General features: G+C 38.9%; 1 protein-coding gene across 1 annotated transcript; it reads right to left on the reverse strand.

Moving 5' to 3' along the window:
- Positions 1-585: 585 nt before the first annotated feature.
- sncaip (synuclein, alpha interacting protein) lies at positions 586-26,569 on the reverse strand. Its single transcript, XM_067573308.1, has 12 exons — positions 26,422-26,569; positions 20,996-21,083; positions 15,377-15,449; positions 14,651-15,213; positions 13,344-13,512; positions 12,899-13,200; positions 12,482-12,661; positions 9,990-10,103; positions 9,406-9,531; positions 8,036-8,205; positions 6,731-6,820; positions 586-5,860 (listed from the first exon to the last, which is right to left on the reverse strand). The coding sequence occupies exons 2-12, from the start codon at positions 21,050-21,052 to the stop codon at positions 4,870-4,872; spliced, it is 2,835 nt and encodes a 944-aa protein (XP_067429409.1). The 5' UTR covers positions 21,053-21,083; positions 26,422-26,569; the 3' UTR covers positions 586-4,869.
- Between the last annotated feature and the right edge of the window lie 1,150 nt (positions 26,570-27,719).

Genomic DNA, 27,719 nt, shown 5'->3' on the forward strand with positions numbered 1-27,719 from the left:
TACTGAATATTAATCAGTCAACGTTTTAACCAAAGATCTTGATCCATATGTGTGTTTTTACAGTGAACAGGTTAAAACATGCAAAAACACAAAAGATAAGTCACATTTACAGCTGCAACAATTAGTTGATTAGTCAAGTGACAGAAAATCAATCTGCAATTATTTTAATAACTGAATAATTGTTTCTGTCATTTTTTAAACAAATATGCCAAAAATTTGTTAGTTGTAGTTTTTTTCCCCTTTCATACATGATAGAAAACGGAATTTCTTTGGATTTTTAACTGTTTGTCAGACAAAACAAGACATTGGAAGACATCAGCTTGCGATTTAAGAAATTATAACAGATATTTTTCACATTTTCTGACCTTTTCTAGAAAAAAGAATGAACTGGTTAATCAAGAAAATGATTGTCAGATTAATCCATAATGAATATAATTGTTAGTTGCAGCCCTTCAGCTACATTGTACCAAATTTCCGGTGAAGAAAAAGTCAATGTGATTACAAGTCTTGGTTGGAGTATTGATAAATTACTGCTCTGATCATGGAACTCTAATTTACTTCAGTATCAAAAAAAGACTCCATAAATATTTTTTATTATAACAGTTTATTTCAGTTTGTCTTCAGCCTTCACATCAGTTTAAATAACAGAAGGGCAGAAGAGCAGCCGTCCGTCTCTGTACACGCTGGTTAGTAAAAAACAAAGAAAAAAACTCAACTCACATCAGACAATCTTTTCAAACATTCACTGATATTGCATCTTTTTTTTTTTTTTTTGCATGGAGAGTAAACATGATGCAGCAACACTGTCCATCTGAAGAGTTCATTTAAAAAAAATACAACAAAAAGGTACAATTCAGTTCGTCTCCTCTGTAGAAGCGTCCTGAAGGAGTGGTTACGAAAAAATAAAACAAACTGCATTTCAAAGACAATCTCATCAATACGATCAATCCCACAGACAGAATACTGGTTGTTTTTGGCAATGACACAACTGTAATATTTTGAGGCGATGCAGACGGGAATAATTTTCCTGCAAACTCCAGCCGAGAGAATGTGAAAATGTCCTGAAAGTAAACACAAGAGCCAAAGTTGTTGTCCGGATCTGAGTAAAGATGGAGAAGAACCACATTTACCAGTGAAGTTCCTGTTTTAACTTGATAACTGTGCTCACCTTTTCTTTCTTTATCATTAAAGAGGAACTTCACTGATTTTACACATCCAAGTGTGTTTACAGGAGAAAAAGTCAGAAATTTGACGATCATGAGCCAAGATCTTAAGTTAGATTTTTACAGTGCGTGAATGAGCAAAGTTATGATTCTGAGGTTGAACTTGTGTCCCTTGGGTGCAAAGATTGAGAGGATTGATATCACTTTCATCTCTGTGCATCTAGTACTTTAGTGCACTTTTGGTCTGGGGATGTTTTTCCTGATTTGAGCCCCTTCTCTCCCACGAAGGGAAATTTTAAAGTTACAACACACAACGATATTTTAGACAAGTGTTCTTCTAACTTTGTGTCATCAGTCCTGTTACAACATGACAATGCCACCGTGCACAAACCCAACTTTAAATGTGAGGTGATTTAGGACTGAACTTTACATATGCTCAGCTAAAAATCTTTTTAAACATCTTTGCAAACACTGAAAATCTGTAAGATTACTGTATCTGTACACCAGATGCAGAAACAATGAGCTAATTTCAACCTGACACAGAAAAGATGATTTTGTGACAGAAGGAGAAAAAAGTAACTTTTCCCCACAAACATACCTTTAAAAAAGACAAATGCTGTCGTCATTTTCTCTTCATTTCAACTTAAAATTGCCAAATTTCCTGCAATATTCCTTTACTTTTATCTTTAGGAGGCAAAGCAGCTCCATAAAGAGCCAGTTTGGTGTAGAAGAACTTGACCCTCAACCCCATCCGACACCAGTGAACCAGACCTCATCACCAACATCAGTGTTGGACCTCACTATGGGAGCAAACCCCTTCAGCCAGGTGCCAACATCTGCTGGAAACCAGAAGATTGACGGCTGTTAGCAGCATTAATGAACATGGTGTCACAATCACGTTACACTATTGTTACTCTTACAGGGTGTAATGTTCAGGTGTCCACATACTTTTGGCTATGTAGTGTATTTCTGTACTGGACACACAGAGATAAAACTGATACTCATCTTCTCATCTGACCCTGCAGAAGTCACTAAAAATACTGGACTGCTCCTTTAAATTCTCCCGAGCGTGAGTGTGTAAACCTACAGAGACAGCAGAGAGGTCACTGTGAGTAAACTGCACAGCAGATTCTTACTGATCCTGACTGTATGTGAACGTCTCACACAAGAATGTAACAGAAAAACTCTTCACCGTCTGATGAGTTTGGATCAGGAACGTTCTGCTACGTGTTGTTTTGAACATAAACATGAGAAAACACGACAGTCGTGATCCAGTTTCTCCCAAAACTACGAACCAGAGAGTCCAGGCTGTAACCTGCGAGTGTTTCCACACCACAGACACACAATAAAAACTAAAACAGGCAGGAAAAGGATGTTGCTGTGTTAGTAGTGAGGTTTATGGGATGGCTGCTACGTTTTTTAAACATTTGCTTCCAGTTTTTGCGCCAAGATAAGTTTACTGAACTGAACCCCACACCTGCTTTTAATAACTATGGTTTAAGATCATTTTTCTGGACATACACTAAAATTTGGAATAAAATCCCACATAAGAAATTCTTCCTCCTTCTTTATTTTAACAATTTACACAGATTTCCTTCTTCTGAATCCAATTTTTCATCCAATTTGAATTCTGTGCAACTTTTTAACATTTAAAATTTGTTTACTTTTGCTATTTTTTGTTAAATGCAGTATTCTTTTACTGAAAATTACCTGTTAAAAATACTGTAGGTATAATTTAGACCATATACTGTATAAACATATGAAGAATATTTCTGTCTAAATAAATGAAATGAAACATGTCAAAGAGCTGCATAAAATATCTATCTTATCCGACTCTCATTAAAACATCAAATAAGCAAATGTCCCAAAATGTTCCTTTAAGGGTGTGGTGGTTTGTAAAATTAAAACATATTTTAGATTCTGATGAACTCATGACCTTTCCTCCAGCGCCACACACAGGACAAACTTTACATCTTTATCAGTTCTGAACTGTTCTGTACAGGAAGTTCGGTTCAGCATTAAGGCTGCAACTAAATATTATTTTTATTATAGATTAATCTGCAGATTCATGTTTGTAAAAACTTCAGAAAACAATAAAAAATATTGATCACAATATCCTAAAGCATAATGTGACGTCTGCAAATGTCTTGTTTTTTATTCGACCAACAGTCCAAAAATATTCAATTTACTATAACAAAAGCTGCAAATTCTCACATTTGAAAACCTGGAACCAGCAAATGTTAGAAATTTTTGCTTGAAAAAATAACTTAGTAACATTAATGATGATTGATTTTCTTTCAATCGACTATCAATTCATCGTTGCAGCTCTAGAGGATAACGATAAATCGACGGAGTGGTCTTTTGTGGTTAGTTATAAATATGCAACTGGTCTCAGTAAACATTTTTTTACAGTTTCTATTTGAAAACATGCAGATAACAGTCTTTTGCAGTAATGACTGAGCATCAGTGCCAATGTTTGAGTGCCAATAATTACTTTTTTGGCCACTTGCTGTGCCAAAAATGTGCTGAACCACATGCAGAGAGCTGAGGTTCACAGAGAGCAGTTTAGATTTTGTACTGTTGCACCTCTATTTCTATCTTTAATATCCTCTACAGTGAGATTGTTGTGAGTAATAAACACTGTGTCTGAAAATTCACCATCGGAGGTCCAGAGTATGACAGACGACACCATCAGTTTACAGCCTCGGACTTTTAGTTTCCAGCTTTGAGTTTATCTTTTCTAATCTCTCGTTTCAATCTCTGGAATGAATCGACATGTTTCAACTTCTTCTTCTCTTAAAAGTTTATATGATCGGTCTGTTTGTCAGCCGCTGTAGAAGGTGCGTCCTCCAACCTCCCCGTCGCAAGCACATCACACAACTAACGTCTACTTCATGCCAAAAATACTGCATAGATAATAACCATGGAAATAAAAAATAAAAAAGTGTGGAATATAATGAAAAAAAAAACAACATTTAAATACTACTATATATATACAGTGGTTTTAAAAAGATTTTTTGTGCTGGTGCATTGACCACGTGCGTGATTATAACCACATTTTAAACATTTCAAATCATATAACTGTGTGCTTAAACATAAATATTTTTCATCTTTAGTGTAAAGAGGACAAAGTACAGTAACAGTAACAGAAACCGTTAATCTTTTAAAAATGATACATTTGTTTTGGTTCATTTTAGAAGACGAATGTTTTGCGTTCTGGTGTAAAATCAAACTAACGAGGACAGGAAATGTGAGGTTTCTGCAGGAACGCTGATTACAACACAAATAAACGTCCTTCATTTTCATTTCGTCATTAAAAACAAATCCTCGAGTCTCACCAAAACACTGATGATTCTCGTTCATTTTAAAGTGATTCTGTCTGTTTAACAGCATCAAATACATTTGAACAAGATGACAAAGAGACAATAACAGCTGAGACATTTTCTGTTTCTGTCTTTCAGTCCGTAAACTGTATAAAAACTGTCGAGAGTCAAACGTTTGAGGCAAAGAACATGAGAAACTGTTGACTGTGAAGGTCTTAACAGAGACGCTAATATTAATGGAAAAAACTAATTCCTGTTGATTCCAGCAGATGTCACATGACGTTTCTTTGCATTTGGGTTAATTCACTATAAACTTCTCATGTCTGCTGCCTCTTGCTGTTTGCTCCTGAGCGTGGCGTGTTCCTTATGTGCTCGCTGCCCAGTTAAACGTTACTGGTCTTGTTCTTGCCCTTGCCTCCTCCTGGGCTGCTTTTACTCTCTGACTTCCTGCCAGGTGAGTTCTGACAGGTAGAAACTTTCACAGCGGCGCCTGATTGGCCACCGCTGTTGTTGTTGCTGTGGTTTGTGTTCCCGCTCAGCGTCTCCATAATGGAGCGGAACGCCCCGAATGGCCGCTTGCTTTCAGAGCTTCCTGTTGGAGTCCTCTCCTTCCCATGATGCCCTTTGGTTGGCTCCGCCTCCTGACTGGAGCTCTTGTGGACCTGCTCGTCGAACGTTACCCTCAGCTTGAGGTTCTGAGATGTCTTCCTGCGAGAGGAGGGCGACTTCAGAGCGCTCTTGGGGCTGGTGGCGACTTTCTGGCCATTGGCGGCGTCGTGGGCGTCGCTGGAAGCATCAGGTGTTTTTCCGTCTGTGGCGTCGGGGTCACTGGAGGTGGGGGAGGGGTTGTAACCACCACTGTCCACCGACTTTGACCCGCTGACAGAAAACGCCTGCTTCTTCTCTGCTGCTGAGGAGGAGGAGGAGGGGAGGTGCTTCCTCATCATCAAATGGAGATGGTTGGAAACTGGCTCCTCCTCTGTGATTGGCAGATGGGACGGCCTATCAGGTCGCAGTGTGTTTGTGGTTGGGGCTCCTTGACTTTTACCTTCCTCCGGTGGATAACCGTCTGAATCTGATTCGCTCAGAGAGCGCTGCATGATCTGTTTGAGTCTTGCTAGTTTCAGCTCTCTCCTCTCCACCAGCCCGGTCCTGCGGGCCCCAGGGGCCCCGGGGCCGTCTCTGCTCAAGCCACCCGCCAGAGGAAGCCTCTCTCTGGGACACAGCATCTCCGGCGCGTCCTTCCCCAGCAGCTGCCGCAGCACTGAGTCTGGCCCCACCCCTCCCTGACGAACCAACCAATGACCGTCCCCAGGAGTCCCCTCCGCTGTCAGCATCATCTCTGGCCACGCCTCCACTGAGGGCTGATGGGAGCTGTAGTCCACAGAGAGAGACACAAATTCTCCTTTACTTTTACATTCTTTTATTATTTTATGTTGTTATTGTCTTAAATTGTTAACAACACTGCTACTAATGCAAACACCTACAATGCTGCTACTACTGTTAACATCATTACTGATACTGTAAATAGTATGTATTTGTTTTGCTGCCACAATTATTTTGACCATTACTGGTCTCTGCTGCTATTTATGCTACTACTGAAACTCTTACTACTACTACTACTACTACTACTACTACTACTCTAAAAAACAAACTAATAAAACACATTGGGTTTGTGCAAACAAGTTCAACACAGGCAATCAACCTAGTTTAACTCTGAAATGGGCTTGACCTCCTGTTTCAATTAAATTAAATTAAAATTATAATTATTATTGTATTACAAAATTGTAATAAAATAACACGACCTGCATGTTTTATAACTTTTCACACCTTGATTGCATTCCTACACTTGTATGATACACACGATATACTCTACTTGCTGCAACATATACAGAATGTAAAACCTTTGCATGGTGGCGGTAAATATTTCAGCTGTTTCTTTTGCACTGCTCACTTGAAAACTGCTGTTACTACTGTGATCACTTGCAACTACTGCTGCCACAGCCACTGTTGTTCATATTGCATCTCATAAGCACAAGTTCTCCTGGAGGGAAGTTATTATCATCGCACTGCAATCTTTGCCCTGCTGAGATTGGTTTATCTGGTCAAAAACTGTCATTTTTCAGACTTACTCCCCGGTGTAAATCTATCTACACTCCCTTCATCATAAAAATGATATAACTAAAGACTCTACAGTTGATGAGCAGCATGTTAGAGCTGTGTGTGTGTGTGTGTGTGTTATACTTGGGTGATCTGGAAGGTGTCCCCTCTGCTTTGTTGGGGTCCATCAGTCTCTGCATTTGTTTCTGTAGAGCAATCTTCTCTGCTGCCTGTCTGCATGACCAACAACACACACAACAGGATTAACACCGACAGACACACAACCTACATACAGCTGTGAAGTTTTTAACAGTGATAGTAATGTTGGAAATGATATTATTTGTAACTGTAACAGATGAGCTGTTGGTAAGTTCCAACTAACACAAAGGGATGAAAAACTAGACAGTAAGAAAAACAATAACTGAAAGACTCTTCAGCAGAGACTTCAGTTACTGTAACTGAAACAAAAATTAAAAATTGAAGTTTCCATTGCAAGAACCTCACTATCTGTATCCTGGAGATGACCATAACCCAGAACTGCTAAGAACCTGTAATTCCACTGTATTTCACAAACTGCCACCAAATCACATGTTAACATTATCACTTTTAAATGTCAGTGTAATTAAAATCACTTAAGGGTGTATGTGATGTTATGTGGCTCTTTTCAGCAGTAGCAATAGGAGCAGGACTGCAAACACAGGTGGGATGCTCTTTATGGGTCACTGGATAAAAGCGTTTGCCAAATGACAAAATGTAATGTAAGATGTAAATGAACTTTACTGGCCGCATCATGTAGCATCGCATCATTTACCAGTGCCTGTAGTATAAACTGGACGCACCATACAGACAGAGAAAGTAGTGATGGTACTGGTGCTTTTCTAGAGAGTTTGTGTGGTGGATTTTACATAGAATACAACAGATGCAGACGTTTTAGTGGGTATGATTCACTGTCGGCTACAACGCCTCAAGAGGCAAATGACTTCTGATTCATAGTGAATGAAATGGTGTGACGCTGTAGCTGAGACAAACAAAGACAAAGTTAAATCAGCAAAGTTACCTTTGGGAAAGCTAATGTTACTACAGCTGCAGTGAAACAGAAACATTTCAACCAACAGCAACTGTAAACAGTTTGCATCACAGACCTGTGGTCAACTGGTCTACTTGAAACTGAAATAGTACTTAAAAAGCCTCTTTTCCCATTATGTATACATGCAAAACAAGATGACATAAATTGTGGTTACAGTACATCAGTTTGACTTCAGAGCAGAGCCCATATTTAGTTCCAGGAACTCTTCCCCAAAGCGGATCGGAAACATCATAAACACGGCAGAATTTGTGAAAGCGGCGACACGTTAACTTCCAGGTCATCAAGTTCTTGCTTTGGTAACGAGGATTCATAGTAACGATAAATAAAACACAAACTTCAAATGTTAAAACATTGTAACTCACTCATTGAGCTGTTTGGTGAGTTTAACAACCTGCGACGCAAGCGACATGCAGGTTTCCACGACAACAAGGTAGCGGGCGCAGGTGGTGTGTCCCTGCCGCTCGGCGCTCTGGGAGGGCCGCTCCCCCTGCTGGTTCTGGACCGTCACGTTGGAGCCGTACTCCACCAGAGTCTGGACACGGAGAGGGAGAAGTTTACAATCGCTGCTCTGAGATCTGAGACGTTGAAGCTTGTTTCTCCATCACGACTCAGAACACAAACATCATTATCTCCATTATTACTTATTTTATTAGTAGTTCTGTTTCTGTGTCGTAAAATGTTCCCGCCTCAGTACAGATCTACTTGGCTTGCGGAGGAAAAGCAGCTCTTTTCTTTATAACAGATCATTAATTATCAGTATTTTGACTGGCGACCTGGCTGGCCAACAGGAAGCAGACGAGACTGATAACATCCGCCTCTCCGTCAGCAGGGTGTGCCACCTACCAGGAAAATAACACTCAGCTTCCACTGTAGGAAAACCAGCTTCAGAGTGAAAAACTGGATTTTTATAATAAGTTAATAAGTGAACGAGTGGAGGTTGAAAAGGGTCTGACGTCTGGAAAAATAGGTCAGGAACACAAAAATTTGGGCTTTATGTTGACATTTACACCAAAACAGTGCACATGGTGGAAGGTCAGGTGATGTGTTAACATTTTTTAAAATGCAAGTCATATATAAACAAAATCCTCCCCTCAGGCTGAACCCCTTTAGTTTTACAGGTAAAGTTAAACTGTGTGACATATGGTGCTACCTACGTATCTGCTAGTGCTGAGGCAAAGGTGATGGAGGGGATGTCAAAAGACCTAATGCAGAGCATTTCGAACTGTGAGATGCACCTCCCCGGGGGGGCATAAGGGAGTTGAAGGAGAGCAGAGCAAGTGTTTTTACACTGGCAAGAGGCCACAATTTGTGTTAAAACTTACTCCTTCTTTGAGTCATAACAGACACGATACACATATTTTACACCATCATCTCTGATATGTATCACGAATAAACATCCATAAATCTGCTTACAGGTATAGATTACAAAAAAGAGGCTTCAGGACTAGTTGTCTGTATATCTATGGCTACACTGCAATGGAGCCAGTTTGCAAAATGTAAACAAATATTGGTTAAAAAAAAAGAGACAGGGCTCAAGTTGTAGTCCACAGCTAACTCACAGAATCTATAGCAACACTATACTTCCTGTTTACATGCCCCAAAGCATTATGGGGACTGCAGTTCCAAATAGGCAGACCTACAGTGTCAGACTTTGTAAACCCCTGATCTAATGAAACACAACAAGAAGAACAACATCATCTGGCTGAGATTTGTGACTCTCCTGCGGTCGTACCTGTATACAGGTGAGGTGTCCGTACTGCGCTGCGACGTGGACGGCGGTGTTTCCGTTCTGGTCGACTTCATCCAGAGAGATCGCCTGCTCCTGCATGAACTGAAGCAACCACAACAAGACCTTCTCCTGCAGACAGAGAGAGAGAGAGAGAGAGAGACAGATAGAGATAGAGAGAGAAAGATAAGAGGGAGAGAGAGAGAGACATCTTACCCTCCTCTATCAAAACAGGTCAAAAAACACAATCCTCCAATCTAACCAAACACACACAATGTCCTTGTTAAAGACAGATAACCAGATGAGTTCCCTCAAACTGCACACAGTCCTCCCTCTAAAACAGATCAAGGTCTTTTACATGAACATAGTGTGGGTGAATGTGTACTTATATCCTGTTCTGATGTCAGATGTTAAACACGGTCAAAGAGTTATTGGTTTAGAGTCAAATATTTGATGGACACAAAAGGTTGGAAGAGTCACACTGTTTCTGCTGCCTTCAATTTAAAACATTTACAGATACTTTCCAAGGACTTGTGGATATTCATGTTGATACCTGTGTGTTTATATGCATGTGTGTGTGTGTGTGTTACCTGTCCATAGCGGGCGGCATAGTGGATCAGACTGGGATGTTCTCTGGTGCAGCTCAGTTCTGCTATGGCCTCCGTCTCACTCACCATCCACCTGACACACTCCAGATGACCGTTCTGAACACACACACACACACACACACACACACACACACACATATTTTAAACAACATGTTACACAGAGGACCAGGTAGTTAGAAATCTGTCATCCTGTTAATCTGAGTGAATAAACAAGACGCTTGAAGATAAGAGCCAATCAGGACTCGGCACACAGCTGCCCAAGCTTGTCTCTAGATAACACACATCCTGTCTGGCAGCCAATCAAGAGCTACGTTTCCACTGCAGGTCAAAACAAAACAGGACTGCTCAGTATTTACCGCGTTCATTTTTCCTCAGTTTCATTCCACAGACTCATTTTTAACTTCCTGCTGCTGCTGCCAACAGAGCTGATGTAAAAGTTTACATCATTTTATCAAAAACCTCCATCTTCAAACTTTATGATCTCACTGACCAGCTGCTGACAGCCAATCAAATGTCTGCAGGTCCTTGTTATAATACAGATGTGATAAGTTTTTTCCAGGCCTTTCAGTGCTTTCACCTGCAAGTTCAAGATTGAGGAAAATTGAGGTAATTTCGTCCAAAGTTCCTCGTGGATTCTTTGAACCATTTTAAGCTTCTCAGTTCTGAAGACTTTATTTGAAGGGTAACTTAAATGTATGTATTCAGTTTATCAATGTATACCTTTGTCTATTTTACTGAAAAACATGTGACTGTTGTTGTCTAACAACCACTTTGTTAGGAGACTTGAACCTGCAATAAGTGATGTTTTGTCCACACATTTTGCTCAGAAACAAGTAGTGAACACGACACTGACATCTCATCGGCTTTTAAGTTGATATGTTGAACTTGATAGCACACAGTTGTTTAGCTGCTAAATGCTCCACTATGTTCACCAGCTAGTCTACAGCTAACTGTGTCTGTATGCTGTTTGGTGCAGAGCAGGTAGTGTACAGTGGCTTTTTTAAGAGCTTTTTCTCTGAAAACAGCTGCCTGCTGCGGCCAAAAATAACGCTATGAGAGCTCTGAGAGTGAAACAAAACCTTAAAGTTGCAGCCGGACAGATAAACAATGAGCTGAAACTCACTGTAAAGCTCCGTAAAGCCGAGAGGAGCTGCAGAGTCACTGATAATTCTCTGTAAGTTCATCACTACGAGCCACAACCAACACATTACACACATTGTTATTATTAAAATATTGATTACAACTGCTTTAAAAGGATGAGATTGGGATTTTATCTCTTCATTATTGTCGATGATTTAGCTTCTGCATTTGTGCTGTAGAACTTCACATCATCCAAAAACATATTAAAGAGGCACAGCGTCACATGAGGTGAAATATTCCTTCATTGCAATCAGCGTGTCGAGTGTAATTTCTATGTCAACATTTCCATGTTGGGTAGACACGTCATTGTTTCTGCTGCTTTGCTAGTTTGACGAGCTGAGAGTGAAGGAATATGACACCCAGCGCAACAGTACAGCTCACTTTTTGTTTGATCCTTTACCTCTTAATCCCTTTTCAGACATTTAATACCTAACATTCCTGGCTTCATCTATCTATTTAAGTGATGGAGAGTTTTATGTTAATGCTCCTTACAGCTTTTATCAGAGATGACAGAAGAGTCTCTCTCTCAGGCTGCATCGCTGACGGATTTTAAAACATATTTTGCTGTTGAAGTCCTGGTGAATGAGCATCACAGTGAATCCACTGATACACTTTTCACATCGGCTTAATCATTTAATGTTATTTGAGAGCGAATTCTGCTGCCTGTTTTAGAAAGTCCCACATGCACAAGCCCTGAATGACAAGACGTTCAGTTTCATTCCTGTTCGCTCACATGCTGTACGGAAAGCTGGATATTCATTTATCAAACAGTTGGCATGAATGAAAATAGAGAACATAGAGAGGGCATGCTGGTCTGATTATTACAGTGGTTGTAAGTTGCACCACAAGGGGAAAAACTGCTTTTATAGACTGATCTGATATAAGGAGATCAATCTCCTCAACACCTTAAAATCACGTTTAATTTTACAGTGTTTCCTAGTTTTTTAACATTGGTTTTGTGCGTAAGAGATGATGATTGAAATGTTACATTTACTACAGTGAAGTTAGAAGGTGAAACAAGACGTGCATTTCTCTCTCTGCATGTTTGAACTCGTGCTGCTGCAGCCTTCATGCCCGTTTGACAAAAGCGTTACAGAAACATTTCAGGTCCGACCTCGTGAGATCGTCGTCGTGACTTTTACGTAACAGTTACTCAGGTGAGGTGTTCATTCAGACATGAGACATGCAGGTCTGAAAGAGGCTTAAAGCTCGCAGCTGAAACCTGTGTAAAAACCAAAACACCAACACACTAAGACATACATTCTTGTTTGTCTCTGTGTATGTTCACATTAACGCCTGAGAATGAAAACAAACACACACACACACAGACTGACCTTGACTCCCAGGCCGGCGGGGGTGAGCTGCTGGTTGTTGCGTTCGTTGAGGCCGTCCTCACCCATCAGAGAGGTGAGATGCTGCAGACAGTCAGCGTGACCCTGACTGGCCGAGATGTGCAGCAGATTGTTCCCGTCCTCGTCTCTGATCAGCTCCAGGTTATCAGCCGCCAGGTGAGGCTGCAGCATCGGGAGGAGGAGGAGGACAAACAGGAGGATGGAGAGGAATCAAAGAGAAGGAGGAACATCAGGGCGGAGAGGAAGAGTGAGATGAAGGTGGAGGAAAATGCAGAGGAAGAGAAAAGGGAGAGCAACAAGGGGAAGAGCGGCGGTTGGAAAGGAGGAGGAAGAGGAGGACAAAACATCAGACATCGGCGGCTCGCTCACGTTACTTCCCTCTGATGATGTCACACTCACCAGCAGTGAGATCTGTCCCTCTCTGACGATGTTGATGATGTTCTGGTTCTTCTTGGTCTCCTCGTCCACCTCCCCTCCTGCTCCTCCGCCCCCACCAAACCCCCTCGGTCCACCACCGCCTCCTCCTGCACCTCCACCTCCACTTCCACCTCCTCCTTGTCCTGGAGTCCAGGTCTTAGAGCTATCCTGCCTGCTCACACTGCACCCAGGAAGGGGGTACATCATCCCTGGGCCCCCTGGAGGCTCCACGCCTGCTCTCTGGCTCTGAGAGTCTGGGTAGACCCGCGCAGACAGCAGCTTGTCTGGACATCATTTAACAAACAAAACATTTCAGATCATCTTACACCCTTACATTATCAATGTTAGGAAATTCTAGACACATTTTTTGTCCCCCAGGAGAGGGTTAAGAGGAAGAAGAAAAGATGATAGTATTTTTGTGAATTACCTGCATCAGAGAAAGACGAGAGGGAGGAGGAGCAGCTGAGGAGGCCGGAGGAGTGCAGCTCTGGCTGGTAACTTCCTCCAGCCGGGGCGCGGTGGAGGTGGTGCAGATCTGGATCCATCGACTTGGACTTCCTCAGGTCCGACCACTTCACCGGAGACAGAACACAATACTGCAAAAAAATATCAAAAACAACTGGGTCACGTTCAATTCAAGAAATACTATTACAATTCAATATTTTAACCTGTTTTTAATGCTTTAAACAACTTAAATGTTGAAACACAAGCATTATTGTGAGTTACATGTTTATGGGATAAATGTTGAGTAAACTGAAAACCTGAAGCCTCACTGGCAAAAAATATAATTCAAGGAAACAAAGTGGCTGCATTAATATACAAATATACTAAAGTAATTACAATTTACATCAGTTCATGTGAAGATGCAATTTAAAGTGCTGTTATCTTCTATAAATGTAACTCCAGTTATTAAGTTGGTGTCAGGCGTGTTAAACACAGACTAACTTAAGTTTTCTACAGGAAATATTACCAGTTTCACTCTCATTTAGCAAAATAATATATTGGTAGTATACTTACAGATTTTCCAAACGAATAATATTCAAAAATTAAATTACATTTATCATTTATAGATAAAAGGTACAAACTGTTGTTGCCACATATTAATGTAATAAAGAAAACTGCCGTTTAGTCATGTAAAATGTGAGTATCAATATCTGAGTGAACCATGATCAAACTGTTGACAGCTCTACACCTTAAGGTAACAAATAAAAACTTAACTTTTTAAATTTCAATTGTGATTTAAAAAAAAAAAAAAATCCTGCCCTAACTGGGCACATATTTTACATTTTATAATTCCCAAGTAGCTGACCAGGTGCAAGTGTGATGAGAAAGAGAACAGAAGAAAAGGAGTTGGGGATTTATTAGCTTTGAAAAATTGTAATTTAATTATTAATCTTTAAACCTCACTGAATAAAAGCACTAACCTTTGATAGCAGGTGTCAGAGAACTAGTAAGAGCTATAAAATGCATCCTGTGTGCTGCATTTAATAGACTTATCATCAGCCACTCAGAACTGTGTATATATTAGACACTGTGCAAGTCTGAATTGATTACTGATGCAGAATTTATATGTAATGAGACGTACAGGTCAGGGGAGGTATTTTGAGTTTCCACTTGGGCTGAGTCCATTATGTGTAGAATACTGAATATCATAGAATATGCACTATTTTATGTTATTTGTCTGTACTTCCATTTAGCTGGTAAGACATTAATTTATAAATCTGTAGTGTGTACCGGAGTCTGTGAGCTGCTGCTGCCCAGGCTCAGAGGCTCATTGTGGGGTAACGCAGAACTCTTCAGCCCTCCACCACGGTTCCTCTCCAGGGTGCCTCCGCTCAGGTTGCTCCCCGTCACCGAGCGCTTGTCGTGGGGGACGCGAGGCAGCGTGGACATCTGCTGACTGGACTTGATATAAGGCACGTCCAGGATCTCGTCCATGTCCAGATCGTAGTGCTCCAGCTCCCCAAACAGAGCCTGAGGGTTGTTCCCTCCGACAACGCCCACACCGCCACCCAGGCTCTTCGCCTTCCCTCCTGGCCCGTCGGAGGAGGAGGAGGAGGCGTGAGTTGTTTTGTTGGAGCCTTGGTCATCCTTGTTGTCCTCCCCTGGCTCCCCCAGGCCCAGCCCCTGATTCTGGACTTTCCCATCAGAGTCTGAGTCGGTGGTCTCTGGTTGGTGTTTGAGAGGGGAGACCCTCTTCACCGGCCGGAACTTACTGTGGACCTCGGCGAGCCCCGTGGGTTTGATTCCCCCTCCGCTGTGAGAGGAAACTCCACGACTCCAGTTGATGGCGGGAGCTGCAGGACGAGGAGATGAGTTTAGACAATGTGCTTCAGAGATTAGACAGAGACTTTGTTGAAGTTGAAGATGTATAAAAAGTAGGAGGACATCATCTGGTACACAGTTTAAGTTGAACTAAACTTAGTTCGAACTAAAAAAAACATTTTTATACTCAGTTACCTGGTCTCTCCTCAGCCTGGCCATCGCTCCTCCTGGACAACTCTGGGATGCTCTTCAGAGACGTCACAGAATACTGCAAAAAGGAAGACAGAGACAGACAGACATCAGGAAACAGCAAACTGTAATTAGACAGTCCTGCAAAGAAATAAAATTGAACAAAAGTTTTATCTTTCAGGAGCATCATGTTGGTTGAAAACTGCACCTGAACTTTAGTATTTTGTTCATGCTGGAGACAAAGAGATGCTTTTAAATTCTGGTTCAAACCTCCCTGCAGATTCACACTAAGTAAAAATACAAAATACTATGAGATATTGCAGTTACACTAAAACTAACACCTCCATTTTACAAGTTTTTACTGAAATGTACATAGTAGGGATGTGCCGGTATCAAATTTTCACACGAAAATCAGTAAACGATATTATTGCAATAATCCTACTATTAATGCTAAAATATAGTTAAATTATTTCACACCATGATCGCCTCAGATTGTGGGACTCTGCATAAGAAATAACATTAAAAACAATTTAAACACTGAACAAAAGTAGGTTGTTCAAAGTTCAAGACAGTGTTTCTTACATGCTACATATCCTTATTTAGAAGCACACACAGAGCATAATAACAGGTAGCCTATACTGTATACTTACAGGCAGAGCTGAAGCTAACCAGTGAGGAAGAACACCTGAGATCTTGACGCAGTTTGTCAGTCAGATAAAATTTTGCTCTCTTTCACTGAACGTAATGACTGCACACCCGTGAGTTAGCCACACTTCAGTGGGTTGACAAGTAACGTTAATTCAGAAAGTCCTGTCCAGACAGACAGGAGCCTTGTTCTCTGGTTATTCTGTCTCTGTATGACCAGTAGAAAGCCCCTTCCTTGTGGCTAAACAAAATTAAACTGGTAATGAAGGCAGGCGAGCTGCTCTTTGTCATGGTGTCCTCTGAATACAACAATAATCACAGTAATGGAAATGGTTGACAGTATTGATACTGCGGAATTTTTCACTGCGGTATATCATAGAAACAGTATACTGGTACATCTCTAGTGGGCAAATCTGGCCCTCCTACTGAGATTTTCCCCTTTACAGACTGCATCAAGTCCTTTACATCACTTTTCACAAATCTACAGTAGATAATGTAAATACAAGGCTCGTCAAAATCCCAATAAATATGAGCTTGTAACCTCTTGTAACACTTAGATGAATAACACACACATCACATACTTTTTCCCATCTGACCAGAACAGATTTGTGCTAATAACAGTACTTCAGTTTCTACCACAAATGAAGCAGGCCACTGTTTATTGTGTGTGGCTGACTAATGGGAATTATGACATCCGCCCTCAGATAAAACACTATAACTGCTTCATACAAACAAAAACATATCAAAAAATACTTGTGATCATCGTGCCCTAACAACGGCAGCCCTCAAATAAACAGTACTGAAAAAATCTGGCCAACGGTTGAACCTAATTGCTGACCTCGGGTTTAAGGTCTCAACGTGCTCTGAAATTAAAGCATTGAAGAAATAAACAATTGGACATAGAACACACATTCTTTCTACAGTGGAAATCGAATATTTTTGGGAAAGTTCTTCCAACACTGCTGCAGAAGTTCCCACTAATGTGTTGCATTTGTAGGTTGCTTTGCTTTCACCCTTCTGTCCAGTTCATCCCAAACCAGCTCGATGACTGTGCTGGTTCCTTGATCTGAAGCCGACCATCTTGTTTTTTCTTCTAAGGTAGTTCTGACAGCCGGGTGGTTTGTTTTGGATCATTATCTTGCTGTAGGATGAACCCCTGACCAGCTACGTGTAAACCAGAGGGTATTGCATGGCTCTGCAGGATGCTGCCAGTCATTCTGTGCAAGTCTGGATCCAACAGAAGAGCCCCAGACCATCATGCTTCCTCCTCCATGATTTTATACAGAAAGAGGGTTTGTATGTTGTATGGGGCAGTGGTGACTTAAAGGTTAGAGAAGCAAGCTTGTGACTGGAGGGTCGTCGGTTCAATCCCCTGACTGGCAGGAAAAATCTGGGTGGGGACAATGAAGAAGCAGCGCATGCCCCTCCTTCATTACCACCACTGAGGTGCCATCGAGCAAGACTCTTAACCCAAAAACTGCTCCAGTGGAGCTGCTAAGTGGCAGTAGATCAGACTGTGGTTGTACTGGGAAGTTTCCAGGTATCAATGTGTAACTGTATGAATGTAAGCGGGTATGTTCCTGAAAAAAGAAATTCCCCTGAATAAATAAAGGTTAAAAAAAACAAATAAACTAAAGTTAAGACACCTGCAGGAATTGTTTGCACCAAGGTTCAATTTACGTCTATTGCTGCAGAATAGCTGTGTTGTTAACATTACTTAATCCATGAAAAATGCCTTTTTAAAACTTTGAAATTTACATTATTTTTCAGTTTTTGGTAGCCTAGACTTTATTTTTTTTTTATCTCTGGCAATTTACTGATTACCTTTGTACCATTTACCAAGTTATTCATTGGACGATGTGCTTACCTTAAAAAAAAAAAAAAAGGCAAAATTGGAGTGTTATTGTAAAGTGTGTTGTAATTAGATAGTTACAATAGTATATAGTAGTAGGATAGTTACAGTAGTGTATAATCGTAGGATAGTTACAGTAGTATATTATAGTAGGATAGTTACAGTATTGTATTGTAGTAGGATAGTTAAAGTAGTGTATGATTGTAGGATAGTTACACTAGTGCATTATAGTAGGATAGTTACGATAGTATATAGTAGTAGGATAGTTACAGTAGTGTATAATAGTAGGATAGTTACAGTAGTATATAGTAGTAGGATAGTTACAGTAGTGTATAATAGTAGGATAGTTACAGTAGTGTATAATAGTAGGATAGTTACAGTAGTATATAGTAGTAGGATAGTTAAAGTAGTGTATAGTAGTAGGATAGTTACAGTAGTGTATAATAGTAGGATAGTTACAGTAGTATATAGTAGTAGGATAGTTAAAGTAGTGTATGATTGTAGGATAGTTACACTAGTGCATTATAGTAGGATAGTTACGATAGTATATAGTAGTAGGATAGTTATAGTAGTGTATTATAGTAGGATAGTTACAGTAGTGTATTATAGTAGGATAGTTACAATAGTATTTAGTAGTAGGATAGTTACAGTAGTGTATAATAGTAGGATAGTTACAGTAGTATATAGTAGTAGGATAGTTACAGTAGTGTATAATAGTAGGATAGTTACAGTAGTGTATAATAGTAGGATAGTTACAGTAGTATATAGTAGTAGGATAGTTAAAGTAGTGTATAGTAGTAGGATAGTTACAGTAGTATATAGTAGTAGGATAGTTACAGTAGTGTATAAATGTAGGATAGTTACAGTAGTGTATTATAGTAGGATAGTTACAATAGTATATAGTAGTAGGATAGTTACAGTAGTGTATTATAGTAGGATAGTTACAATAGTATATAGTAGTAGGATAGTTACAGTAGTGTATAAATGTAGGATAGTTACAGTAGTGTATAATAGTAGGATAGTTACAGTAGTATATAGTAGTAGGATAGTTACAGTAGTATATAGTAGTAGGATAGTTACAGTAGTGTATAATAGTAGGATAGTTACAGTAGTGTATAATAGTAGGGTAGTTATAGTAGTATATAGTAGTAGGATAGTTACAGTATTGTATTGTAGCAGGATAGTTACAGTAGTGTATAGTAGTAGGATAGTTACAGTAGTGTATAATAGTAGGATAGTTACAGTAGTGTATTATAGTAGGATAGTTACAGTAGTGTATAGTAGTAGGATAGTTACAGTAGTGTATAATAGGATAGTTACAGTAGTATATAATAGTAGGATAGTTACAGTAGTGTATTATAGTAGGATAGTTACAGTAGTGTGTTATAGTAGGATAGTTACAGTAGTGTGTTATAGTAGGATAGTTACAGTAGTGTATAATAGTAGGATAGTTACAGTAGTGTGTTATAGTAGGATAGTTACAGTAGTGTGTTATAGTAGGATAGTTACAGTAGTGTATAGTAGTAGGATAGTTACAGTAGTGTATAATAGGATAGTTACAGTAGTATATAATAGTAGGATAGTTACAGTAGTGTATTATAGTAGGATAGTTACAGTAGTGTGTTATAGTAGGATAGTTACAGTAGTGTATTATAGTAGGATAGTTACAGTAGTGTATAATTGTAGGATAGTTACAGTAATGTATTATTGTAGGCTAGTTACAGTAATATATAGTAGTAGGATAGTTACAGTAGTGTATAATTGTAGGATAGTTACAGTAGTGTATAATAGTAGGATAGTTACAGTAGTGTTTTATAGTAGGATAGTTACAGTAGTGTATAATAGTAGGATAGTTACAGTAGTGTATAATAGTAGGATAGTTACAGTAATATATAGTATAGGATAGTTACAGTAGTGTATAATTGTAGGATAGTGATAGTAGTGTATTATAGTAGGATAGTTACAGTAGTATATAGTAGTAGGATAGTTACAGTAGTATATAGTAGGATAGTTACAGTAGTGTATTATAGTAGGATAGTTACAGTAGTGTGTTATAGTAGGATAGTTACAGTAGTGTGTTATAGTAGGATAGTTACAGTAGTGTATAATAGTAGGATAGTTACAGTAGTGTGTTATAGTAGGATAGTTACAGTAGTGTGTTATAGTAGGATAGTTACAGTAGTGTATAATAGGATAGTTACAGTAGTATATAATAGTAGGATAGTTACAGTAGTGTATTATAGTAGGATAGTTACAGTAGTGTGTTATAGTAGGATAGTTACAGTAGTGTATTATAGTAGGATAGTTACAGTAGTGTATAATTGTAGGATAGTTACAGTAATGTATTATTGTAGGCTAGTTACAGTAATATATAGTAGTAGGATAGTTACAGTAGTGTATAATTGTAGGATAGTTACAGTAGTGTATAATAGTAGGATAGTTACAGTAGTGTTTTATAGTAGGATAGTTACAGTAGTGTATAATAGTAGGATAGTTACAGTAGTGTTTTATAGTAGGATAGTTACAGTAGTGTTTTATAGTAGGATAGTTACAGTAGTGTATAATAGTAGGATAGTTACAGTAATATATAGTATAGGATAGTTACAGTAGTGTATAATTGTAGGATAGTGATAGTAGTGTATTATAGTAGGATAGTTACAGTAGTATATAGTAGTAGGATAGTTACAGTAGTATATAGTAGGATAGTTACAGTAGTGTATAATAGTAAGATAGTTACAGTAATATATAGTAGTAGGATAGTTACAGTAGTATATAGTAGTAGGATAGTTACAGTAGTATATAGTAGTAGGATAGTTACAGTAGTATATAGTAGTAGAATAGTTACAGTAATATATAGTAGTAGGATAGTTACAGTAATATATTGTAGTAGGATAGCTACAGTAGTATATAGTAGTAGAATAGTTACAGTAGTATATAGTAGTAGGATAGTTACAGTAAGTTTTGTTTTGGTCACAAGCCTGCTGTTTAGCATATGTTTACATAGCAGCAGTTTGGTGAAGCTGCGGCACTAATGGTTCGTAGGAGTTACGTAAAAGGCAGATAAAAGTTCACTTTGGGTGCAGTAGCTGCAGTTGTGTCATTTGTTAGCTTGTTCCTGTCGTACTGACCACTGAATCATCAGAGAAATCGATCTCATCCAGGTCCAGGTATTCAGGAGCCTCCATCTTCACACCACATCATCAGCCTCACGAGCAGCTGCAGACAAAACACACAAAATAACATCATCAGAGGCAATCGGCAGCTAGAAGACGACTCACCTGCCTATTACCTGTAAGAAACATCAAGTTCATGAGTGTTTCATTCCCATTGACTTACTGACATCAACGCACAGTGTCAGCAGATGATTTTAGTTTAAGAACAGCTCTGAATGTGTTATTTTTATTGTGATAAATGAATAAATGTGCTGTTATTTCATTGGTGAGCTAAAATTCAAAGCTACACGGACAATTTGAATAAAGAAGAACATGACATACAATTACACAATCAATTCTATCTCTCATGTTAACTAGGGAAATGTATATTTTTTACCTTCTCTGTTTTTAAGTCTTTTGTGAGTCTTCCTGGCCTTGAGGAAAACACATACTTTGGTAACCACTGAATAAAAGCCAGAATACACTTTAGCTTGTACTATTTTTATGTAGCAGCATCGTTACATCACACCCATAAAATATAATAAAGAAAATCACCTTTGGGTATAAATGTAACAGTGATATGATCAGCAGGAAATAAAAGACAGGAACTGGCTGCAGGAAACAGAACAGTCCTGCGGAAAACTTGTGTTTGAAAGCTTTTTGTGTTCTTGTTATTTTTTGTAACTTTATTCTTACTGCGATGACAAACTGCTGCTCAGTGAATAAAGAGGAAACTGTGGAAACAACAAATCTGACTTCTATTCTGAGGAGGATTTTTCCCTCTCACCGACCAACAAAGGCTGAATGTAGAACGTGTTGTTCTGAAGAAAGTAAAATCCTCTTCTGCTCAGTGAAACTGGAGGTTTAAAAGTGTTTAGAGCTCAAACTGTCAAATGCACAAACTGCCTGAGCTGTTGTGATCAAAGGCAACAAACAGCAGGATAATCAGGACTAATCAGAGAGCAGCATGACTCGCAGCGCGCCCAAAGCTTTAAAGACGCAGCCTCACCCAACACAAGAACAAGTACCGACCCCAAACAATCTGTCAAAGAACCCCCGAGCAAGAAATAACTGGCACCACTGAGCTTCTGTTTGTGATAAAAGTGCTAGTAAGGGTTCTAACTTGTTATTATATTCTTTGCTGAACTGCTTTTTTGTTTTATAAATTAAATTATTAGTGTATAATACATAAAAACAAAAAAACAACAACAACCAATTCACAACTATCACAAGTCCCAAAAGAAGTTTTCAAACTATTTATTTTTTCAGGCCAAAATTCTGACTCAACAGGTTCAAATTACAGAAAAACACAGAAAAACTTTAACATGACTAAATTATTATTAAGAAGCTTCCAGTGCAATATTACACATATACTGTAAAGATCACTGATAATAATTTATAGATCAATTTCAGGCTGATTTACTGACTGATCTACTGGCCGGGGAGTGTTATTACTGCTGCACATTTTCTCAAAGTATTTAGTTTGCTCTTGTTGAGGCATTCACTGTCAGCAGAGACTTTGTGCCAGTAACACACGTCATTCTGAGTAGAGCCCAACTGATAAATGGCTCATTGCTAAATATTAGCTCATTGCAGATATTTTGGTAGCAACGTTTATGTCAGCCGACATAACCGCAACGTCCGTAGATCAGTTCCAGACAGGGACCATTGTTGGATGTCATACCCATCCTACCCAACCTCCCCTTGTTCCTTGTCTGCCAATTCACTATCCACTGTCCAACGAAGGCAAAAATGCTCCCCAAAAAGCCAATAATCATCAGATTTCTTTATGTCTCAAATATCAATATTGGTATCAACCTCAAAAATCCTATCAGCCAGTATTTCTATTACATCCATTCTCAGCACAATGTTTAAGACTTAATTTGCACAAAACTACCAACAAATGACTTTGTGCAGCCTCATCTGAATGAATTTCAAAGTTAAACCAAATAAGCGCTGCCTATCAGTTTTGAGGTGTCAGCAGTATCTGCTGAATCGTAGCGCTACAGTGGAAATTTTTTTAAGAAAGGCCAACAAGAGACGTGTCAGCAAATCGCTGTCATCCACCTACACTGCTCTCATGTTTTCAAAGTGTGGCAAATCAAAAGCTGTGGCCACAGTTTTTTCTTTTACTTTATTATGAGTCATGTCATGCTGTATCCTGATTGGTTGGTTTGCAGCTATGTGTCATAGCAGCAGTCAAACTGTGAGAATTTGGTCTTGTATTTCTTACTTCAGTGCTTCCAGTCAGAATTTTGACACAGTTGCTGAAGCTGTTGGTGTACACGTCTCGATCTGCGAAACCATTATTTTCATTATGGATCAGTTTACTGTCATAGAGGACTAAAGAAACCAGAAAATATTCACATTTAAGACGCTGGAAGCAGAGAATTTGGACATTTTTTTCTTAGAAAACTCCAAATGATTAATCGATTATCAAAACAGGCGACTAATTAATCGACTCGGCTAGTTGTTGCAGCTCTACATGACAAAAATTTTAGACTGATGACCTGAGATTTACTGTTTCTCTCATGACTGTGACTGTAAGAGCCAAACTGCAGCAAATGTTTGTTTTTGTAAAGAATGTCAGAGGTGTTCATTCAACTTGTTTGTGTCCACTCTCAGCACATTACAACCATTTCTTTATGTTTAGAAATTATCAAACTTCTATTTGTAGCCACAGGAAGTTCAGAAAGCACCAAAGAGTTTCCATGTATAAGTGGAGCTGTTTTCAGACTGTGTGGGAGAGACCGCAGAACTAAACGGGTCAAAATAAAACCTCTGATTGCAGCTTTGAGAAACAGTTAAGCCTAACATCCTTGGTAACAATAGTTTAGCCCTGTACCCGACATCAAAAATAAGACAGATCCAAAAAAAGGAGGAGGACGTCTACTTTCTGTGTTTATGTGACGAGTCCAAATCCCTCCAGGCAGTGAGACACAAAAACAATCAGATGAGAGATCAGATGTTGTTCTGGAGCAGAGTCAAGAGACCAAGACGGGAGATTTGAGGACATTTGATTACTTTTTCTACACAGTGAAATAAGATAAATGTTTCTTCACATTTCCCTCAGAGGTCAGGTGAAAATCCTCCTTCTAACGACTCAAGTTGGTCTAATTTACATGGTGTTTGTTGGTTATTGAGCAGGTGTAGAAACAGAAATGTAGAAAAGGAAATATTCTGGTTTTAGCAGCAGTTCACGTTGAAGCTGTTTCTTAACCCACATCCCTCATGTATGTACATGGGATGGATAAAACATTAGGAAAACCTTTCAATATAATGCACTAGAGCTGGAATGATTAGTCAATTGACAAAATCTGCAACTATTTTGAAAATTGAATAATCGTCATTTTTTAAGATAAAAAGCCAATCATTTAGTTGTTGCAGCCTCTGAAATGTGAAGCTTTTCAAAGGTTTTTCTTTATTTTTTACTATTTTCTACATTGTAAAGAACAATACTGAAGACATCAAAACTATGAAATAACACATGTGGAATAATGTTGTTAACAAAAATGTTTCATATTGTAGATTCCTCACTATTGGCCTTCTCTCAACCAGCTTCATGAGGTAGATAGGATCATAAAGTTTTAACATTTTACAAAATAGTTTTGTCTAATTAATCATTTAAAGCAAAGTGTGATTAAAAACTAACAAAATGAGTTAGCTAGAAAGCTAACGTTAAGTTTGAGCTATACTTGGCTTTGAATCGATTATGCATTTTATTGAGAAGACTGTGTGTGCACATTACTAGCTAACACAGCTCATGACTAAATGGTTACAGGTAACGTTAGTCTTCTCATGAAATGCCATTATTAATTTGGATTGTGTGCCCGCTCTGTTACAATCCTCTAGGTTTAGAGCTATATGGCTTTAGTATAATTTCAGAGCCCCACTCTCCATTGTTGTCCATTTAGGAGGCTTATTTTTGATTGCCACAAAAATATCAGTAAGGTTGATAAGGTGTAAGCAGGCTGCTACAGTTCTCGCTAATGTTGAAAATAAAACTCAACTTTTCACCACTAATGTCGTTTAACTCATTTAAATGTGGAAACTGAGGTAGATCATCAGAATCTTGTATGACTTGACGTGTCTTATTTTACTTATAGTAGAGACTCGACTTGACTCGACTTAAGACTTGCTTGTGTACATGTGTGACTTAGTCCTACTTCTGATTAGCAGCAAAATGTAGTTAAAGTATTGCAGCAAAAGTACATAAGTATTATGAGCTTGATGTAGTTAAAGTATTGCAGTAAAAGTACATAAGTATTATGAGCTTGATGTAGTTAAAGTATTGCAGTAAAAGTAGTGGTTTGGTCCCTCTGACTGATATATTATTATATATGACATCATTAGATTATTAATAGTGAAGCATCAGTGTTAGAGCAGCATGTTACTGTTGTAGCTGCTGGAGGTGGAGCTAGTTTACACTACTTTATATACAGTTAGCTAGTTTAGTCCAGTGGTTCCCAACTTAGGGGTCGGGCCCCTCCAAAGGGTCACCAGATAAATCTGAAGGGTGAGATAATTAATGGGAGAAGAAAGAAGAAAAAACAAAGTTCTGATACACAAATCTATTCTCAGTTTTTGGACTTTTTCCTCTGATCTTTTATTTTTGGTGAAATATTGGGAATATTGTGTCAAATCTTCATCTGAAAAGTAACTAAAGCTGTCAAATAAATGTAGTGGAGTAGAAAGTACAATATTTCCCTCTGAAACGTAGTGAAATAGAAGTATAAAGTAGCATCAAATGGGAATACCCAAATAAAGTACAAGTACCTCATAACTGTATTAAAGTACAGTACTTGAGTAAATGTATTAACTTACTTTCCACCACTGGAGATAATATTGCCTCAAGGTAAGTGCCAAGCTTGGTTATTTGGTAAATATCTACTTTTAATTTCTGTTTTAATGACAAAAGTGTTGACAACATGACATTTTATGATAAATGACCAAAAGAAAACTACCAGCAGGATAAAGAAAACACAAAACAATAACATTGGAGACTAAGTTTGGGGTGATTTTGGCTTCATTTCCAGGTAATTTACCTGAATAATTAGTATTATACTGAGAATTACTATGAAACAGACACAATAGTCACTGAAGCTGCGTAATTTCTATTTCACAGATTAAAAATCTGACCGTAAAGTGAGTTGAGGTGGCTTTTCCTCTCCTCATCCCTCCAGTTTAATCCGCTGATACCTGCTCATGTAGCAGCAGGAGGCTAATTAAGCTAAGCTAGCTCGCTAATCAGCATCCAGACAAGCTAATGTGGAAGCTAACTGACTAGCACAGCCAGGCAGTTGGAAAATTGGGTCAAAACAGAAAGCTCAGGTAAAAACGACCCCGGGGCCGGGATAAAGACCTGTTTCTACGGGTTAACGGACAGTTTTAGGATACTGTACCTTGTCGAAGTGAGGCAGCCGAGGAGAATGAGCTAGCTTGATGTGCTGATAGCTAGCTGAGCTGATCCTTGGATCCAGCTGTTTTTTTCCTTCTGTCGCCTCGCTGTCTTGAAAAGCACAAAGACTTTGACATATGGGCAGCACAGAGACGAGAAAAAAGAGGAGGGCTCACTCTGAACATATTTCTGAGGACCATGTTCGTCAGGATGAACTACACACACAGTATAATGCACTTTAATTTCTATTGATAGTCAGATTTTTACATCGCTTTGGGCAAAGTGTAAAGTGTAAATGCAAATAAATTTAATCTGCACAAACATGAACAGTGTTTCTTAGGCATTGTGGTTTCTGGATGTCACAATGAGTTACATTTCCATTCTGTAAAGGTGTGTGTGGTCTGGAAATAATAGAAAATAAACAATATACATATATCAGGAATCACTGAGATATTGTAATAAGCTCACTTACTGGTTAACAACTAAAATGGCTGAACGCATCTCCAAATAATACCAGTGAAAAAAACTATTAATAGACTGGCTTATTAACAAATGAAATACAGTTTAAAAATGAAAGTCTCCCATACTGTGAATTAACTTTCTTAATAGTTACTGAAACAGTCCATCTACGCTGACAACATTGGCAGAGAAAGCATGTTCAGCATGACAATTAAGTTAAAGCAAAGTCATAAATGGTGGTTTGACAAACAAAATTCAACAAACCCCAAAATATGAAAATTAACAAATGAATTCTTCGATTAGTAGCATTTGCACACAGAACTCAGCTGAAGCAACTGACCACTATATGTAGCAGTTACTGATTGACTCTGGCTTGATTATCAATTAAATATGGCTGCAGCACAGCCTTTTGTACGCCTATTTTAAATTTAAAGGACCAGCATATAGGATTTAGTGGCATCTAGCCATGGGGTTGCAGAATGCAACCAACTGAATGAAAAACATGAAAGGCCCTCTCTGGAGCCAGTGTTTGGTTTGTCCATTAAAGGCTACTGTAGAAACATGGTGGTGCAACACGACACCTTCTGTGGAAGAGGACCCGCTCCCTATGTAGATATAAGAGGCTCATTCAAAGGAAACAAAAACACAGAGATTCTCAGTTTCAGGTGATTGTACACTAATGTAAACATACTTATGAATATTATATTCCATTTCTGCCAATGGACCCCTCTAAATCTTACACACTGGTCCTTTAAAGAGACAGACAGAGACTGAACTAAAGGAACATGCACTGATACTGACTGGATATTGGTCCAATACTGACTCAAATAGCTGGATCAGGTA

This window comes from Thunnus thynnus, chromosome 2, assembly GCF_963924715.1.
Source record: "Thunnus thynnus chromosome 2, fThuThy2.1, whole genome shotgun sequence".
Taxonomy (NCBI): Eukaryota; Metazoa; Chordata; class Actinopteri; order Scombriformes; family Scombridae; genus Thunnus; species Thunnus thynnus.

Coding starts and splice junctions, on each gene's coding strand:
- sncaip (XM_067573308.1), bottom strand. CDS start 21,052: ATGGAGGCTCCTGAATACCTGGACCTGGATGAGATCGATTTCTCTGAT. Junction 15,214..15,376: donor CCAGGCTGAGGAGAGACCAG/GTAACTGAGTAT, acceptor CTCGTCCTGCAG/CTCCCGCCATCAACTGGAGT. Junction 13,201..13,343: donor CTCGTCTTTCTCTGATGCAG/GTAATTCACAAA, acceptor AATGATGTCCAG/ACAAGCTGCTGTCTGCGCGG.